We start from the raw sequence: 19938 nt of genomic DNA on the forward strand, positions 1-19938 counted from the left end.
CTGTAAAAGAGATGAACATCTGGAGATGATGCTTCTTTTCTTAAGCCCTCCAGGTCTATTTTGTTGTCCCTGTGTGCGCAAAAGGAATATTAAAGGTCACGTAGCACTTGAGCGTGACGCCTGTGAGTGACGGGCAGCTCCGAGGGCAGAGACGCGCCGCCCTCCTAAATGCTAATGTTCCCACTTGGATGCATCTACTCAGCACTGCTCTCTCTTTGCCACAGTCTGACGTGGGTTTACTCTGCTGGATTAAAATGCTGCAGAATACAGTCCCTGCAGCCAGAGGCTTAAACGTCGACATATTCTGTTGCTTGTAGCTTGAAACAAGAGTAGCAGTTCAAACTTTACAGGCACTCATCATGGTTGGGAAAGTCAGATTCATTCTGGCTTCTCAGGGTGAAATAATTGGGGCTCAAACGTCAAAGTAGGTTAAATAATCGTAATATACTTAAAGACAAAAATTGGATGCACAAGTTTGAAATTACTTAATATTCTCTAGTCCACTCAAAAGTTTCATACAGGCTCTACTTTAGACATTTATCCCATCTAATATTTCCTTTAATGTCATTGAACTGGTTGCTTGTTGACCACACATTAATCACCTATAGCTGTTGGCATAATTCTGGCTGGATCTATGATTTATCTTTCTTGGCAGAATTAGTACAGCTAATTTAAACGGGTTAGTTACCTCAGAACACTAAACAGTGTAGTGGTGGTAGCATCATGATGTGGGATTGTTTCACTGTTGGTGCTACTGCTGCCATGCACAAGGTGTATTAGACAAGGAGGGAGGAGGACTGCTCATTCAGATCTATCTCAGTTCAGACAGTTCAGTTTCAGCTGTCTAGCTGCTGTGCCCCACATCATGAGGCTCCCACTACCTTGCTTGACAGTTGTGGAGAGAAAGCCTAATCTGGTATTGCTTAAGGATATTTCTCGTTGCTGTTGCCAAGTAATTGAGTCGTTATCCATGAACTGCTTCTCCAGAGATAATCTGAAGCATCAATGCAGTCATCCTTAAAGGTCTTAGTTTCTCTATCTTGGTCTGTAACCTTCTCAGTTAAAAGCGCTGTGCAACTGTCTTCATGGTGGAAAAAGATGCTGCTGTACCTGCAGTTTAGGCCTGAGACTCTATTACCCCCCGCCACCCCATCTAAAAGTGATAGGTTAGACTCAGAGAAACTTTATTGCCATTTTGTATGTACAGATTGCATACAAAACAAAATTTTGTTGCATACAGCTTACGACAATGTAATGAGATTGCAATTGAAATCAGATAACATTACAATATAAAGTGCAGCAGTGATAAGATTGTAACAATGCAAGAGAAAACAGTTTTTAAAAAAGTGTGCAGAAGAATGTTGAACAATGTTTGCAGTGCAAAAAATAATGGTGCAAAAAAGGCATTAATTTGAAGATAGGTGAGATAGTTTGAAATTTGGACATCGATGAGTATTCCAAATGAACAATGGTCCTAAACATTTTATCAGAACTGGTTTTGGGAAAGATAAAAAGCAAGCATATGTCAAGCATTCGTGAAAGTCCTGACGGCTACTGAACATGTGTGGACTCTGCTGAAAACCGCCTTCATGCCAGGAAACCAATCAAGTAAAATTAACATAAGAAGAGAGCTCAACCACAACGTTGCTTGGTTATGGCAACAAGCAGAACTTGCAAAGTGTCTTTTGACCAAATATTAATGAGAACCTATTTATGCTTATGAGACCATATACATAAAATCAGGCATTGTGTGGGTTAGAGACAATCCCAAATAAGTGCAAAGTTGGATGCTTGTTTGGAAAAATGTACTGAAGCTGTTGGTTGTGAAATTGTGCTACTCTAACAATCAAAAAACTGTTCAAAATCCCAATTAAATGCTGAATATGACAATCCCTCGATGAATGTACGTAGATTTATGACCATGACTGCATGTCTGCAATAAACACCAGCAAAGTGTATTTTTCACAGTTTCTTTTGGACTGTCTAAAATTAATGTCTAATCTTGAGACGATTCTGTAAGAAAGCCACCAGATGGCGCTGCGAGACGCCACACCTCCCAAGCAACCTGTCAAAGCAGTACAGGGTAAATACAGATGTACTCTGAGGAACAGTTCAGTCCGCAGCCTTTCCTGCTCACAAATACATCTGAGGCCTCTGTTTTACTATTAATGTGAAGAGTTGAATAGGGAGTGCCATCATCAAAACAATGATGAAACAGGTTTATTATTGTTTATATCCAAAAATCAGAAATCAGAATAGCCCTCAAACAAACAGAAAATATCAAACTTTGTTTTCTCCTGTTTTTCTAATCATTGCAATTTTGTGGCACATTTTCAGAACTCAATGTTATCCAGCCAGCAAAAGGCATAATGTGATTCATTTTCACTGTTTAGCACCTCTAAATGGTTATAATGTGGTTTTTCAAAGGTGATGTCATATTTAGCCACACAGCTCAATATAATAATACTTTAAAGGTAACTTAATCAAAGCTGTCAATGATTTCTGTAGGTAAGGTTTGAGGTTTTCCTTTGAAAAATAAAAGTGGGCAAAAGTTAAAAGAAGGCCTCACTCAGGTCTGGTGACATCACTCAGTGCTCTGACCTGAATCCGCCGTAACAACAGGTTGAAAACTTCACTTGTATGTAAAAGGAGCCGAGTTTAAGTGGGGCTGTGCATTGGACAGGCATTTTTATAACATGTGTGAAATAAATGTATTATAATGTGGAGCAGGTTTCTCTTCATCTGGACTGAGAGGGGCCCGTCTGGCCAGCTGCCCAGACCCTCTCCTCCATCCACTGTTCCCACATCAGGCCACCTTACAAACTGGGGGTGGGGGGGGTTGTTGGAATGTATTTGGCCCTGTGTGATGTGATTGTTTGCAGAGAAATGGATTGACCTTGCCCTTTAATGCCACACAGACCCACACACGCTCGCACACACTCACTCTGACCAAGCTGGAGGTGTGTGAGACAGCCCTGCTGAGTGCAGGAGGTCTGGGACCCCTTCACCACTTCCTGCAGACAGAGAACAGAGGACGCAGTCAGCTGAAGCCATGATGGGCCAATAATGAGCCTCCTGGACACCACAACCGCCTCATTTCAGGTATCCTTTAAGATGATTTTTCGTTCTGTTGTTTAATTCAGGGCCTCATTTGGAAAAGCGAGAATCATATTGAACATAGAGCAGATTTTTTTTATTATTTAAAAGGTTGAAAATGAAAAAAAAAATTGCGTTGTATAGATTAATTGTATTTTGTTGATGCAATTACATTTCTTCCATGAAATTAAAATAAAAAGGATGCCTTAATGTAATATTAAGACTCACAAAAACAATCAAACTCATTTATCAACCATCATACATTAAGATTTATGGCAATTTTAATTTCTGTAATTTTCTTACTAACATTTCACTGTCATGACTGATTTTTGTGAACTATTTTTACTTTCAATATTTCATTAAGCAACAAAATGATTAAACAGATATCCTTGAGAATTTCATCCTCACATTTTTTTCTCACTTTTCCCATTGGGCCAATAGTTTCCTGTGATCTATGAACTTTTTCTGAATTTTGTTAATTTTATTTTTGGCTTCCGATGAATATATTAAATACAAAACGTTAAGGTGCACGCCTTTTTGGATTTATGAAACACATACACACACACACACACACACACATACATACATACATACATATATATATATATATATATATATATATATATATATATATATATATATATATATATATATATATATATTTTTTTTTTTTTTATTTTTTTTTTTTTTTTGTCACGGCCTAATTTCCCCTTTGTTGGACAATAATATCTTATCAATAATATCTTTGTCACGGCCTAATTTCCACTTTGTTGGACAATAATATCTTATCTTATGCACACGCCTTTTTTACACGTTGTCTTTCCCAAAATATTTGTATTTTACGCGACCTTTGTCTACTATGCAATTGCAATGCACCGTTCAGAAGATGGTTGGACCGACCAGGTCTTAATGTTGCATATTGCTGCTTGAATAGGTCTCAAGACAGAGGGCTTGTGGCTGGGAGAAGGCAACTGATTGTGTTTGAAATGTTATTTTCACATCCCTTAGCTTATGTTCATGGGGAAAAAAAATAATATTTCGTATAAAACATTGTCTACCTACTCACCACAGCAGCACAGAAACCTGATGGATCTGCATTCATTGGGACGCGCAAGCGTGGTTGTGCACGCGCTAACGGGCACGGAGCGCAAGGAACGCCGGTTGAGTGTCTCCAAGCGGCGGCGCGCTTTCTGAAGCAGCCGTTTGTTACGCTTTGCTGAAGAAGCTGTGGACCGAGCTGTGGTACGGAGGCCAGTCAGCGGGGATATTTATCTATTTATACAAGGTATGTAATGTCATTATTGATGTTTGGGATTTTTTGGGAGGAGGGGGGGGGGGGTGATGGGTGTTAGTGAGGACGCTAAGCGAAAAATGCTTGTGCGTAAAGGTACATTTTACGCGCATGGTTTTAATCCTAATGTCAATTTATTTTATTCATCTCACATTCATGTTTTAAGTAGCCTAGTCCAATGTTTTTATTATAGTACAATCAATCCATCGACATAGGCCATTTGCCATATTTAAGACCACCTGTCAGTGTATCGCGACACATGCTGCAATGTGGACGGCATCATTTCATTGGTGTGTAAATTATTTACAGGATGGTGTTTATTATAGGGCTACTTAAAATTAAACAGGAAAAGACTGAAGCAGGGGTGTGCATTGGGGTGAACGCTCTTACAGCTTGGGGACTGTGTGTAACGGAGGAATCCGGCGTGACCTCCCAGTGACCGCTTCAACTTTCAACTCTGGGTGCCTCCGGTTATCAGGATCTGCAGTAATCCAGTCAAAGTGATGCGCGCCCGCGTCGAGCCGCCGCAACCGCTGCAGCTAAAGGACTCAGAATTTATAATCTACAATAAACAGATATTCTCCTAGTCCACATTACATCTGGATGTTTTTGGAGGTTATCATTCATCTGCATGTGTGTTTCATTCTCCAATATGGCACATGCGCCATTTAATACCCTAATAAAGCTCTTAACATTAGACTGTGCTGGATTAGAAATGGCTCCGAAATTGTGAAACTAAACCACACTCCCTCGTATGTTTTGTTGTCATGGCCGGACATTTGTTGTATAAGCAGAATTTGATTTGGTAACCCACTTGCTGTTAAGATCAGCCAACAGCAGCAAATGTTTTTATGTAGATGTGGTTGAGTGGAGAAGAAGAGGTCAAGTTTAAATGGTTAGGTTCAAAATAGAATAGAATAGAATAGAATAGAATAGAATAGAATAGAATAGAATAGAATAGAATAGAATAGTCCCACAGTGGGAAAGTACGGGTGTGCCAGTGGCAAAACTAAGTAGCAATAAGACACCAGAAAAAGCTACATTTAAAGTTAACATAGCAGAAGAGAACCACTTATCAGAAGAGGAAAAATATTGTACAATTAATAATAGATAGGCATATTCAGATGAATATGAAATATTCAAGTTTTAAAAAAGAAGAAAAACAGCAGTTGATTTACACAACAATGTACAAAAATGCATTGCATGAATGTACAAACAAACAGTCTCTGATAAGTTAAAAGGTGCAAATAGACAAGCAGCCAAAGTGAAGTATCAAATATTAATTCAGTGAAGATGAGCTACCAGCAGCTGAAACACAACTGATATTGTTCTAATAAAACTAATAGCAGGGCCGGATTTAGGAGGATGTGGGCCCCTAGACTAGGGGCAATTTTGGTGCCCTACCCATACAATAGTCTTTTATGTCAGATGCAACAGTGACACTTAGATTCTCACGCTTTGAGGTTTTTGGCCCATTTCACAAGAAAATGTGAATTTTATTTTTTAAACCATTTGCATGATATAAGTTTTAAGAATGATAACCCAAATTGTTTTGGTAATCACGCTATAAGTTATGTAATTTTCCCATTGCCTCATTTTATGGTTGTGTGTTTTTATGTATTGTGATTTTACTGTTGAGTGCTTTGGTCACGATAGTTGGTTGCTTTAAGGCACTGCACAAATTTATGAATCAATAAGTTTGTATTAGAGAATGCCACTCAGTCGCTGGAATACACTAAAACCAGAGAAGAAGCCATGTAGTATGCACTTAAAGCTTGTCGCTGTTAAGTCTGACGTGTTTGGGGTCAATGGTTAGGTTTGAGGTGAGGCTATGACATCACCTTTTTTAAAACAATTACATCCCAGTCAATATTTACATATGGGGTCCATTTATGGGTCTGAAGAACTGACCCATGATGAGAATTAGTCTGATGTAAAATCCCATGGTTTGGTGCGGGATAATTCTAGGTGAAATGGACCAACATGAGCCACAGATGCATTTCCTTATTGAAACTAATTTTCTGAACAACCGATGGAGACCCAGACAAGACCTTACTCAGCTGGTTTGTAATTAGTCATTACAATGGAGGTCCCATTTTAAAAAAAAATCACGTTCAGACTATTTTAAATGAGCTGTCTCATCATATTGTCAATTTTTAAAGAACAAATTTGGAATTTTTTTTGGATGTGCCGTGAAAATATTAGTGTTTTTGGAGTTTTGATTGTTTGCAGCTGCCTGTGCCAGTGTCGCACATACATCGGCCTGGCTCAAAAGACCAAAATAATTTCTTCTAAACATGACAGCCGCAATCTGTGATCCAGATTTATTTTCATTTATTTATTTATTTTCTGGCAGAAAACGCGATCGCTCTCGCGGCTACGGACCAGACAAAACCAACAGATAACGGAGGGAAGGCAGCCAAAATGGGAATGATTGAGGGTGATTCCAATAGAAACAACAACACAACGCGAGTGTGGGATCTCTCTCGTGTTTCGCGTGTGCGTGCGTCACCGGTCAGTGGCAGCCGTGGATCATTTCGGGGGTAACGAATCACCGCGCAGACCTATGGCGGAGCAGGGCTGCGGGAGGGGGGAGGGCACGGAATGCGAGGCGGACTTGACTCCATTTGTAATGAAGGGTCTCGGAAAGGGGTCTCAGATTAAGAGTCGCCGTCGCAGCCGGGTCACCGCGGATCCTAAGGAGAGAGCGAAGCGGAGAGACAAGGAGACCCCAGCCGCTCGTCGGTGGGCGCACCGGGGAGAGATTCACGGGTTGCAACGAGACGGCGAGAGGAGCGAGAGACGGCACGAATAAGGCGCGGGAGACGTGGATTCTGTCTCCGGGGAACGAGCGGAGCAACGTTTGCTCGCCTGCATGTCCAAGAAGGCTTTTGCCGGGAATGAAAAAAAAGCTCGTATAAAAACAAGCAAAAATACGCAGATGAGCTGTTTTGCGTGAACGCTGAAGCCAGGAGAAGGATGAGCGTGTTTTCTGCAGGGAGCGGGGGACTGTGAGGCAAAGGCCCACGGAGAGACCACCGGAGACACAGAAAAGCAGGCAAGACACCGTTTAGATTACCGGAGTACCTGAAAAGTTACGCGTTGACTCAAAATACAGGCTATAAGGAATATATGCGTATTATATATATGATATAAGGTGGTTTCTCCTTTTGGGAGATTTGAAACAAAGTTTGATTCAGCTCAGCAGTCTGTCACTATAACGTCGCATTACGCTGTTGCGTTTTTGTTTTTTGTTTTTTTCAATAAATCACAAAAATATTGAGAAATCAATCGAATTGCTCACCTTTCCTCGACATGGGTGCAAAAGTTCAAACGACATATTTAATCTAATTTGAAGTGAGGCTTGTGATTAGTTCATTGGATCGGTGTAACTCACGGAGAGCTGCTGTAATCTAGTGTAACACTTGATAATTCACAAGAATCTGATCATTAGGGCATCACTAAATCATTGTGACTGTACAGCGTCAGCTGGCAATGCACGCCTGTTTTTTTAAGCACGGTTTACTTCATTTTCTACATTGTTTACGACCATGACCCACAGTTAAATGTTTTATTTGGATGCTATTAGATACAACAGGTATACGAACTGTATGGTTTGCCTGAATAGTTGGAGGTATCTTGCTGTCAATTTGAGAAATTTAAGCTTAATTGAACACGTAGTGATCTGGGAGGGGATTTAAAGGGTAAAACAAATCAATATTTGACCCTGTATGTGTGTGTTTCTGTGTGCGTGTTGGTCCAGGGGGGTCATGGCGAACGGAGGGGACCAGTTCGGCCTCGCAGATCGCCCGGACTCGGACTGCCTGGACTCTCCAAAGGAGAGCAAACAGGAAAATCTCAGCTTCACTTTAAAATCAGCTGCTTCGCCGCAGACAGCCTCCAGCCGGGTAGCGGCCTCTGCTGCGGATCCTGATGTAAATATCAATTATGCATAACTACTAACAGCCGCTTTATTCAACAGGCCTCGGTAGTTTTTTTTTTTAGTTAAAATGCCACAACACATTAACGCAAATGATTTGGACGCAATCTTTGCTTTTTATTATTATTGTTGTTTTTTTTTTTTTTTTTCATTTTAATAATTTTATTTAATCCAACCGATTCATTGCGCTTTTCTCTTAAAATGTACCCAATAGTCGCTCCGTTCACATAAACACCTCTTCGTCTATAAGCAGCGTTTGTATTTCTGCCGTAGGGCATGGAAGGGATCAAAGTTGTCCTTCACGACAGGGAGCTCTGGACCAAGTTCGACGAAGTGGGAACTGAAATGATCATCACGAAGGCTGGAAGGTAGGTATTAGTGCTCTGTTGGATGCGAAAGAGACGTCCAACTACCACGACGTCTGCAATTCAGGAATAAGAGAAAAAAAAATCTCTGTGTTAAATCGGCCTAAATAAAAAAAATATTGTAATGAATCATTTCAACGAAATAAGGTCTATGTCACCGAGGGCCCCAGTAGGGACGTTTGGTCTCAGGGGAGCGGGGAGGAATTTATGCGGCCTGCTTTTCCCTCCCCTCCAGTTTGCAGCGTGTTTATATAACTTATTATATCTATACTGAAAAGGCAGTTTTCTTTTTACATGTGTTCCCTGCAGGAGGATGTTTCCCAGCTACAAAGTCAAAGTCACAGGACTCAATCCAAAGACCAAGTATATACTCCTGATGGACATCGTGCCCGGAGATGACCATCGCTACAAATTTGCAGACAATAAATGGTTTGTGCGTCGCCTTTCCTTACTACGCAGTAATCAGTTGAGCAATGTTTTTTTTTTTTTTTTTTGGAGCACGAAAAAGTAATAAATTCACCTGAAAGATGAGGGGGGAAAACTACAGTGGTGCGTTATTTTTTTTATGCTACATAATTCAGATATTTGAAACGTGTTCAAGCTGTGGTTTAAACCGCGCTGATCCGAGCTTCTACCCTCCACTCGACCCTGCCTGTGCGCTGCGTAAAGGTCGGGTCCTTGCGCAGACTCGGCCTGGCCTACTTCCCCCGTGTTCCCCCTCTGTGTTTCTGCCCGCCGGTTACATCAGAATATGACGGGTTCACGGAGCGGACAGACTGCACAGACCGGATTAAAGTATCTCGTTCAGCTTTGTGCTGAGGCTAAAACCCGAACGGACCACTGACTCTAATGAGATTCATCAGTGCGCTGCTGCCACCCCACAACGCCAAAAAATAAGCTTTTCTCTTGAGACTCAAGAAAGGAGGAACGGCCGTGGGTAAACATGTTGACATATAAAGAGATCTTAAAAGATGCCTCGGCGTTTACAAAAAGCGTCGTGGTGCACCACCCTGAGGCCTTATTGGGAGGCGGGTTTAAAACGAGCTTTCCCCTCGAAGTTCAAGCTTTTTTGATTTCTTTGGAAAAGTTTTTACAACTTGTCCGGTTCGCAACACACTGTTTTATCGCCACGAATGTCTTTGGATGTGTTGACTGTCTTTACAGCCAAACCATTAGCTTAGATTCAGCTATTTGTCTGTTTTTGACAGGAAAATGAGCAGGAGAATTTCATTTAATCTAATAAAAAAATTGTTTAATTACATACTACTTCCTAGAATTAGTATTACTCCACAAACTTTGTTGAATTCCTTAAAGATACATTTACTTATATCAATTGATTTATTTACGCCAAAAAATTAGTTAGGTTCTAACAAATTTAAGTAAAATGTCCTAATAATAATAATAATAATAACAATAATAATAATAATAATAATAATAATATAATAATAATAATAATAATAATAATAATAATAATAATAATAATAATAATAATAGCAATATTAATACTAATGTTAGCATAAAATATTATTATTATTATTATTACTATTACTACTACTACTACTAATTATAATAATAATGATAATAATAATATAATAATAATAATAATAATAATAATAATAATAATAATAATAATAATATATATTTTTAGTATACTTTGTATGCATTTAAATCTGTTATGCTGTATTGCTGTATTTTGGCTTTTAATAATAACCATGTAAAGCATCTTTGAGTATCTATAAAAGTGCTATACAAATTAAATGTATTATTATTAGCAGTAGTAGTAGTGTAGTAGTAGTATGAATTACCAGTATAATACTACATTTTTTATTTCTCAATCTAACCCCCCTTCCAGTCTCAGGTTTAAATTCAACTTAAACTGATCAACACCAAATATCAATTCATCCATTCTATACCCATGTTTCTGTGCAGGGTCTTGGTGGGTGGGTGGGCTGGTGACTATCTCCAGAGGTCATTGGGCGAGAGGTGGGGGACACCCTGGACAGGTTGCCAGTCCATCACAGCCCAACACAGAGACACACAGGACAAACAACCATGCACACACACTCAAACCTATGGGCAATTTAGAGAGACCAATTAACCTACCAGTGATGTCTTTGGACTGTGGGAGGCAACTGGAGTACCCAGAGAGAACCCACGAATGCAATGGCAGGCAATACCAAAATAAATGTTCTTAATATGGATCCAGTTTCACAGATGCAGGCATTAGAGCAAAAGAGTCAGTTCTTAAAGTACAGAGGATCTGCTCTGTTTTGCCTCAGCTGGTCCCAGCATGTTAACCGGTTCTTTCAAGAAGTAATTTGTTTGGCCTGCATGTTAAAAAGAAACATCAACATAGGACTTGGTTTCTGATACAGACGTGAAAAGTTACTGTAATACTAATAAACATTTAAAATCTAAGCTAACAAAGACATTGGCATGTTGAATTTATCCCTGACAACCACACCTGAGATGAGACAGCCATTAGCCAAAACTGCCGGTCCGCCTTTAGCATTGGCGCTGTTGCTAAAATAATTAAAGCTGGATGCAAAATGCCTACGTGTATTTTAACAAGATGACATTCAATCTTTGCCTGTTAGCCACAGCTAAATTTTGCTTTTCATTAGCAACAACTGCCTTGGGGTTAGGAAGAGTCCAGCTCACATGCTAAGTTTGAATTTCACATTAGTGCCATCACTTAACTAATTCATCTGGATATAAATGTTATTAGCTTGTTTTAATAAGGTGAACTGTTCTCTGAAAGCCACAGGTACGATGTGCTGTTGTTCATTGGCAAAAACTGCTGAAAGGTTGAGAAGCTCAGCTTGCTAGGATGGATGGTAGCAAGAATAACTTTAGGACTGGTGCTGTTATTCAGTAAGATGCTCATTGATACAAAATATTTTAATATATTCAATCAAGATGGCATGCTAAACATTTGTCTGTTATCCACAGTCTAGGAGGTGGTGCTTTGTGCAACCACTGAATCTGATCTGAGCTTGCTAGCAGGTTTCGTTTTAGCACTAGCGCTTTGGTTAAACAAGTTAGAGAGGTAGCCTAAATGCAGACTTTTAAAAAAACAGTCTAACAAAATGTTTTAAAGCTTTCCCCGGCATAGCTAAAATGTGGTGTTCGTTGGAAACAGTTTAAGAGTCAAAGTTAATAGCAGGCTAAGTAATCGCGCTTTAACATAGTAGCTCACTCTGGATAAAAACTTAAACCTTTGCTGAAGCACAGAAACTCTCTGAGCCTTATGATGGATCACCGTGTTTATAAAGGTGAAGAAGCATTCATTACGACAACCCATATAAACATAGGAGCCTAATTGTTCCCTGCTGCAAAACGCACACAACATGTGAGAATAGCAGCTAATGACACCAGCAGCCTCTGTTTAATTCTAATACAAATGTTTATTAGCTCCCACAACAGTATTTATTAATACTGGCAGAATTTAATCATTATGGAATATTAGGCAACATTTACAAACTAATATGCTTGCTTTTTTTTTTTGGTTTGTTTGTTTTTCTTTTACTGACTAATAGCTATTTAATACACTCCAAAATTCCTTTTTGCAGAGTAAAACCTAAGAGGAAAAAAACATAAAACACACAAAAAAAATAGGAGTAGTTTATATAAGAAATATATGCCAAAACTTCAACAAAACACGGCTCATTTTGTGAGTCTAATTAAAGCATCGGCCAATCAGGCCTCCTCCAGCCAAGTTGGACGGCAGCTGTGGGCCCACGGCTTCACGCTACACCCTGCAGCGAGGTGGTCAAACCACTGGCTGGGACCCCCTGAGTTTCACTGTCTGATCATTTTCTTTTTTGATGGATCTTTCTTGGCAACATACAGGTCTGTGACAGGCAAAGCAGAGCCCGCGATGCCCGGCAGGCTCTACGTCCACCCGGACTCTCCTGCCACCGGGGCGCACTGGAGCCGCCAGCTTGTCTCCTTCCAGAAGCTCAAACTCACCAACAACCACCTGGACCCCTTTGGACACGTGAGTCAGCTCTCCTATCTGTCCACAAATGGGTCTGGTTCCTTTAATGACAGAAATTTAGAAGGAAAAATAAATAAAATTTTATTTAAAAGACAGCACAATAAAGTTTGACCCATTACACAGATTAAATTACTTAATCCATTGGCTGTTTTTAACATGATGCGTAGAAATTAAAATAAACTCTTCTGGCTTTTTAAATTGGGGATAATTATTTCAATGAGTCCAGAGTCCATTAACTCATGCATGTCTCCAGAGGAGTGATTAAACTGAACCCCGTGGATAAGCAAAAGGTGCCTGCACACAGAAAAACTGATCTAATTAAAACCCTCTTACAGAGCTGTCAGAGTGCTGGAAATAGTTTGGACGGGTAAATTCACACTGTTGCTATATTCTGACATTACAGGTTATTGTATCAAAATACATTTGATGAAACTTTGGAAAACTTTGTTTTAGGAAATTGTTTGTCTAATGAAAATTAGTTAAAATCTGAACAAACATCCTGCTTTTGAATTTATTCTTCTGCATCAGATAGTGGGGTCTTTCTCCATATTATGGAGTACATATATGACAAACCGTATTGCACCAATCAAATTAATGGTATCTGATGGGAATATGTGTATGATTTCAATGTATGATATAGTCTGTCACTATATATTTTAAGTGTAAACATGTAGACATTTATTTGCAGTTTTGGTAATGTAAACAAAGCATTTGACAGAGTTTAGTGAGCGATTAGGATAATGTTTGCTAAACAAACCAAAAACACACTAATGCTGTGTTTTAACCATTAACAGGAACAAAGAAATCTAAAAAAAAAAAAAAAAAAAAAAAGGAGTCTTGACCATATGGGTCCAATCTCAATAAAGACTGTCCAGCCACCAGCATCTGCTGGAAGCATGACGGCTCTGTCATCATCATTTTCTCCTACATGCAGATAATACTCAACTCCATGCACAAATACCAACCTCGTCTCCACATCGTCAAAGCGGATGAAAACAACGGCTTCGGCTCAAAGAACACAGCTTTCTGCACACATGTGTTCCCAGAGACTGCCTTCATCGCTGTGACATCTTATCAGAACCACAAGGTAGGCTTTGTCCTAACATTACCCACCCACGAATAGACACTGCGACATTACGCTGTTGAGACGTTACATGGCGTAGCAATATAAAGAGGAGACTTTATCGCCTCAAAAATGTTTTAACAGTTAAGGTATATTGGGATAGAGAAATTTACCACTGACACCAAAGACCCTATTGGTGTTGTTTGTATTTTGTCTCCAAAAAGCCAATCAGAGTTGCCTTTGGTTATGTGTCCTTACCGGGGATGTGCATGTTTGGAAACAGATGTTGCCCACGAGGGAGAGTGTGTGTGTGTGTGTGTGTGTGTGTGTGTGTGTGTGTGTGTGTGTGTGTGTGTGTGTGTGTGTGTGTGTGTGTGTGTGTGTGTGTGTGTGTGCGCTCATTTGAGTACTGGTCTCTAATGACCTGTTTCTTTCCCTTGATCTTGAGTCCTCCAGCTTTTCTGACACCTACTAAAGACAGATCGCTGAAGCTTTGAGCCACTCGGTTGATGCGTTTTTCAAAGCAGACTCACTTTGATCTCATTTCACTTTTACAAAAAAAATAAAATAAAATCCAGAACGAGCATACAGCTAAATAGCATTTAAAAAAAGAGCTTTCAAATTGTCATATTATAACTGCTTCAAATAATTTTTTTCAAATCATCAGTATCATTAATATTTATATCTTTATTGTAAATCTTAGACAAAAAACTTAATCTCCTAATTTAGTATGTGTATCTCTATTAGAGATAGAAAGCTGCATACATATGCATTTATTGTAACGAAAATACAATTACAATTCAATTCAGCTCATCAGCCAATTTAGAGCAAATATTATCAATAGGAACTTCTTTAGAAGCAGATACAATTTATATGCAGTTATATGGGATCAAATGTGGTCCAACGTCAATTGAAATCAGTAAAAGTCACTCCAGTACAACCGAGCCCTATATATTATACGAGTCAGCCATATTTACAAAAATGTAAATACAAGTAGTCGATCAACTGTAAAAACAAAAACAAAAAAGACAAGAAATAAGAAAACATAATTAAATTATATCCTTTAACCAGCAGGTATAACTACCAACAGTTAGTTTAAAATTATTGCAACAAACAGTATTACAAGCATTATTATTTACTATAAACCAGCGATAGTTAATTATGCCTAAATAAATAACGCATTAGTTATTTTTGAATTTATTCAACATTATTTCTAAAAAGTGTTGTAATAATGAAACTTTATTAATATTATTAAGTTTTTAAAAAAAAAAATTTTTAGTGTAACTAGTTGAGAAAATCTAAATAATGTCAAGGCAATTAAGGCATCCAGAGCAGTGTGCAACAATATTTTAAGTTGCTGTGCCGAAATGAGAGCTCTTGAGGCCACACTTATGCAGCAGCCATCAGTCTTTTCAGCACTTCAAAGTTTGTTTGGACCTGATCCCTGGCCCACTTGTCCTGCTGTGCGCCGAAGCTGGTCCGCAGCCAAACGAAATCCTTCAAAACGCAAAAGGTTTACTTCCATGACATCACCGAGAAAAATCTGAAGCTCCCACTTCAAAGCCCAAAAGCTTCGGCCCACTAAAAGCTCCGTGACTGTTTGGGTAAACAGTTTATCCTGCGTCAGCTGGCGAGGTCGCAGCACTCAGAAGCATCAGCAGCGCACAAGTCCTGGCTGTGTGGAACTCGTATTGAGCTGCTTTTAGGAAACCAACGTTTTGATCCTGTGGACGGACAACATTGTGTTTTGTCGATCTTTTCTGTTCCCCATTTTTATTTGAGCTTTATTTTTAACTTAATTCATTGCTTGCCTGTATTTAGATCACGCAGTTGAAGATAGAGAATAATCCTTTTGCCAAGGGATTCAGAGGCAGTGACGACAATGAGCTGCATCGCATGGCCAAGCTTCAAGGGTGAGTCTTTTGCTTCTGCGCCTTTGTAAGCATTTATAGGGATTGAATCCATTTTCGTTCTTCTCCTCCTCCCTTTTTTCACTCGTTGGTGGTGTAGGAGGGGGGTCTCTGTGGTGATGGCGTGCATATGGTCTAACACGAACGGAGCTAAGTTGTTTGAAAAGATTTGAGCTTTTGTCACCTGAAGGTTGAACTGCATCTCCAAACATATGAAATGACCTCGCCGCGGCTCTATATAGGCCCGTCGCTGCTGATCGGCTGATGAGAGACGCGGTGTCCGAGATTGCGTGCCGAACTAATCTCTGTTCGAGTGGTATAGGCATTTCAGAGACTTTAGCGAGCTGTTACTGATCGGATGGAGCAGAAAACCTGGTAAAGGGGGAGTAAGGGGGGGGGGAGGTGGACACAAGATGCAGCACCCATGTTTTCGTGTTGTTGAGGAGAGGAGAGGAGAGGAGAGTCTATCTGAAGTGACACATGGATGGATGTTTATTTTTAGAGCGGTGAATTATCTCACAAAAGCACTGGCCGGGCCTGTGTATGTGCGTGCATGGAGCGTGTATCTGTGCAGGAGTCAGGGAGATGTGGCCCGCTGTCTCCCGCATACCGCAAAGTTCACACAGAGGGCAGCGAGTGCAGGGAGAAAAAAAAAATAAAAGAAATCACAGCCAAAAGGTTGTGGAATATCTAAGTGGACGTGATAAAAAAAAAAAAAAAAACAAGCACACAGATGTTTTAACAAAGAAACCCTGATGTTATTAAGATAAATAAGTGCATCTAATCCCACCGTCACCTCTTTGTTTTTTGCGTTTTTTCAGTAAAGATTACCCCGTCGTTCCTCGCAGTACTGTCCGTCAGAAAGCTTGCTCTGCGGGGAGTCCCTTCAGCGGGGACAGTCGAGGTCTGCAGGGCTCTCCCGACGCCATCGGGTCCCCCTTCAGCTGTGAGAACGGCTTGAACTGTGGCAGTCCTCAGGAGCTGCTGAGCGCCCCGCCTGTGCACTACACCCACCCTCTGCCACACCTGCAGCCCGGCCAGCAGCCGCAGGGCTACAGCTACAGCAAGAGGAAAGGTGGGTGCCACGTTTGCCCAGGACGCTTCAGTTTTCACAGAAATGCCTGAAGTAAATATAAGCAAGCTACATCATCTGAGATTCCAAAAAATGTTAAATGATCATGTCTGTTGTCTTTTAGTTGCATCTCTGAATACAGATCAGTGGTTAACAAAGAAACAGATCTGAAAAGCAGATTTGTATTAATGTGTCCCATTCCTAGCATTTACTTAGTGCCTGCAAATCTAATTAGCATCAGATTTAGAAGGACGGCAGCTGAATGAATAAGTAAAAAAAGTTATTTTCATGTGAACCCATTTGGGCTTTCGGTGGATGCTCAGACATTTTAATCAAGAGCAGCGAAAAAAAGGAAATTAGAAACCACTTTAGTATATCTTGCACTTTGTTAGAAAATAAGGAAGGGGCTTGTCATTTTAAAACTTAACTAATTCAGCTGAGAGGTAAGCAAAAGTGAGATGCGATTAATTTCAGTTTGGCTTCAGACTTTGAACGCATTCCTTTACACAAACCTCTATATTATTTTTATTTAGTTTTAGCTAATTGTTACAGTGCCCTCAACAACCATTTGTACCACTAGCAAAGCCTTTAAATGCATTCATCTTTTTCTATAGTAGTATAATTTCACATTGAAAAAGTGAAAAGAATCCAAATCTTAATTTTGGTAAATTTTGAAAGATTATCTTATTTTTAAAAAAAATCCCCAGTGGCACAATTGTTGGTACCCCAAAAGATCTGCATAAGTAAATGTTACTAGAGCAATTTTTTTGTATATATCTTATTTTTTCAAACTGAGTGTCTTGAAACTTTGAACTAAATAGAGTATCAATCCATGATTTAGTGTTTCCCAGGGGAACAAATATGGCCCATTTCTTCGACAAGCCAGTTGTTTTGAAGAAATATTAGTAAAAGGGCTTCTTAGTTTTACCATCTCAAATGTAAACATGTAAAGTTTGGTAAAGTGTACTACTTTAAGTGGAACCATGTGTGGTCACATGAGGGAAGAATGGAGTTTAGCAGCAGCAAACTCATCATCGTTCTGATTTTCATCTGGATAATGACCCAAAAAAACTTAATTAAATTAACTCAGAAATGGTTCACCGGTATTAAAATCAACTTTCCTCCACAGTCATCCCAGTCCCATGTCCTAAATCCTATAGAAGAGTGTAAGAGAGGCTCCTAGAACTCTTTATAATACAGAGATTGTACAAAGATGGCTAGATAAAAGTTCCTCTCTCTGAATCCTTCAGCATTAAACATATTCCTGAAGAAGACTGAGGCAGGACCAACAGGACCGCCCTATTGGTAAAACGAGGTTGTGGCACCACCATCTGATTTCTTTCCCCTCTCAATAAATTCACTCAAACTAGAGGCAGAAATTTTCTTTTTGTTCCATGGTGAGATGATGCTAATGCCGTTTATTTTAAGAGTATTTTGTAGATCTTTATAAGAAGGGCTGATGAATTTGGTCAATGGTCTAAAACTTTTTGTAAACGACGTTTAACTCTGTGTGTACCATTTGGCATAAATTATTAAAATACAATTCAGTTTTTATAGCTGTGTGTGTGTGGGGTGTGTGTGTGTGTGGGGGGGGGGATTATAGCTCCTGGTGTTGCATCATGTTGATTCACTGTTTTCCTACAGCGAGCCATTTTATTATACCTTTGAAATAAAAGCCTGATATCGTATTATTTTGTCAACACGAAGGTCTATTTGGCTGACATCTACAATCTTACGTTCAGAATGTATTCGCTATCTTTTAGACTCCGGGCTCTTATAATCCTAAATCTGCCAAAGCAGTATTTTATGTGCAGTGCAATATTTCTTATAGTCTCAGCGGCTTAAATAATCAAATCTGATGTTGATCCTCGGTGACCTAAATGTCAAACGTTGAATTTAGGACAATATTTTCTCTTTCACTCCACAGCAGAAGAAAACTGCTCTCCGAGGAACCACCACCCTCCATACAAGAAGCCCTTCGCTGGTGGTTCGCCCAGCGAGGAGGAGTCCTACTACCACCCGTCCTCCTACCCCGCCCCTCCGCCCGCTTTGTCAAACCTCCCGACTCTTGGTCTCACCGACTCCCCCTACAGCTCGGACATGGGACAGCGTCAGGCGTGCATGTTTGCCGGCTCCGAGCACAGAATGGATGAATTCAGCTGCACGTCCTGGTCGTACACCTGCCCGCTCCCCACCGCCATGACCCCAGTGGAACCCTACCCGCCTTACACCCCCCACCCCCCCTACAGCTCCAGCCCCCAGGGCTCTCGACTGAGCGCCCTAGCCCACCAGCGCTCTCCGTCGCTGGGCGAGAACATCCCCCACGATCCCTTCCAGAGTCAGAGCTCGGACCCTCGGTCTCAGAGCACCCAGAGCGTTCCCAGCAGACAGCTCGGCTCTCCGCTCAGAGAGTATCCCCGCTACACGCCCAATCTGTCGCCGCCTCTCTATCACACTCTGGACGCCCACACACACATCAGGTGTGGAGTCCCAGAATGGAGTGCAGCCTCCTAACCACACCATACAGACAGAGTCGACATAAACTCCCCGGTTTCCTTATGGAAATGCTGCAACGTGCAAACTGAGATACTTTTGTAAAGTTGTTGTGAACACTGTGACGTTGCGCTGTGTAAGTCATGTCCCTCCTCTCTGCTGGAAGGAGCCGCAGATTATTAAGGACCTAACTTGGACATAAGGGAAATGTAGCCACTTCCAGACAACCTGATGGTTGGCGACGTTCTTGTTTTAGCATCTATTTGAAACCCATTCTAACACTTGATTTATGTTTAAGGGGCCAGGCAGGCCCCTGGACGGGACTTGGCTGTTTTTTCCCTCAATGTCTGCCACTTTATGTGCGGTGAAGCATACGAGTTCTGAAGACTGTCAGCCAGACAGTAACGTTTATTCGCCAAAGTAATATCACAACACAGCCCATGGCAGACGGTTCTCTCATCAGTGGAGCAACGCGTTGCCTGCACGCTCGGTCTTAGTGAAGGAGAAAAGGCACTGGGTTGTCTAAACGTGTGCCAGTGTACATGCAAACCCGGTGTCAGCTCAGCTAAAGGATGCTCAGAGTTTAATTTCCAATGAGGCAGCCGGCAATAGCTGCAGGCTAACCTTCAAAGAGATAAACACTTTGTTTAGACCACGCTACAGGCTGAAGGACCTGTAAACACTGCTTCCATTGCATTCTGGGTAAAC

At 40.5% G+C, this 19938-nt stretch overlaps 1 protein-coding gene across 3 annotated transcripts; it reads left to right on the plus strand.

The window, feature by feature from the left end:
- The first annotated feature begins 3013 nt into the window (after positions 1-3013).
- Positions 3014-19462, plus strand: tbx5b (T-box transcription factor 5b). Of its 3 annotated transcripts, XM_036143653.1 has the most exons (10): positions 3014-3102; positions 4168-4381; positions 8151-8322; positions 8601-8695; positions 8975-9121; positions 12545-12692; positions 13627-13779; positions 15577-15668; positions 16487-16740; positions 18665-19462. In XM_036143653.1, the coding sequence occupies exons 3-10, from the start codon at positions 8158-8160 to the stop codon at positions 19249-19251; spliced, it is 1641 nt and encodes a 546-aa protein (XP_035999546.1). In that variant the 5' UTR covers positions 3014-3102; positions 4168-4381; positions 8151-8157; the 3' UTR covers positions 19252-19462. The 3 variants fall into 3 exon arrangements, with proteins under 3 accessions (XP_035999546.1, XP_035999545.1, XP_012718829.2); XM_036143652.1 differs by lacking the exons at positions 3014-3102; positions 4168-4381 and adding an exon at positions 6774-7445; XM_012863375.3 differs by lacking the exons at positions 3014-3102; positions 4168-4381 and adding an exon at positions 6778-7445 and having other exon boundaries at positions 9002-9121.
- The last annotated feature ends 476 nt before the right edge of the window (positions 19463-19938 follow it).

Source organism: Fundulus heteroclitus, chromosome 12 (assembly GCF_011125445.2).
Source record: "Fundulus heteroclitus isolate FHET01 chromosome 12, MU-UCD_Fhet_4.1, whole genome shotgun sequence".
NCBI lineage: Eukaryota > Metazoa > Chordata > Actinopteri > Cyprinodontiformes > Fundulidae > Fundulus > Fundulus heteroclitus.

Bases quoted from the DNA above. Each gene is read 5' to 3' on its own strand.
- tbx5b (XM_036143653.1), top strand. From the start codon at position 8,158: ATGGCGAACGGAGGGGACCAGTTCGGCCTCGCAGATCGCCCGGACTCG. The intron at 8,696-8,974 runs GTAGGTATTAGT...CTGAAAAGGCAG, and splicing joins ATCATCACGAAGGCTGGAAG to TTTTCTTTTTACATGTGTTC. The intron at 15,669-16,486 runs GTGAGTCTTTTG...GCGTTTTTTCAG, and splicing joins CGCATGGCCAAGCTTCAAGG to TAAAGATTACCCCGTCGTTC.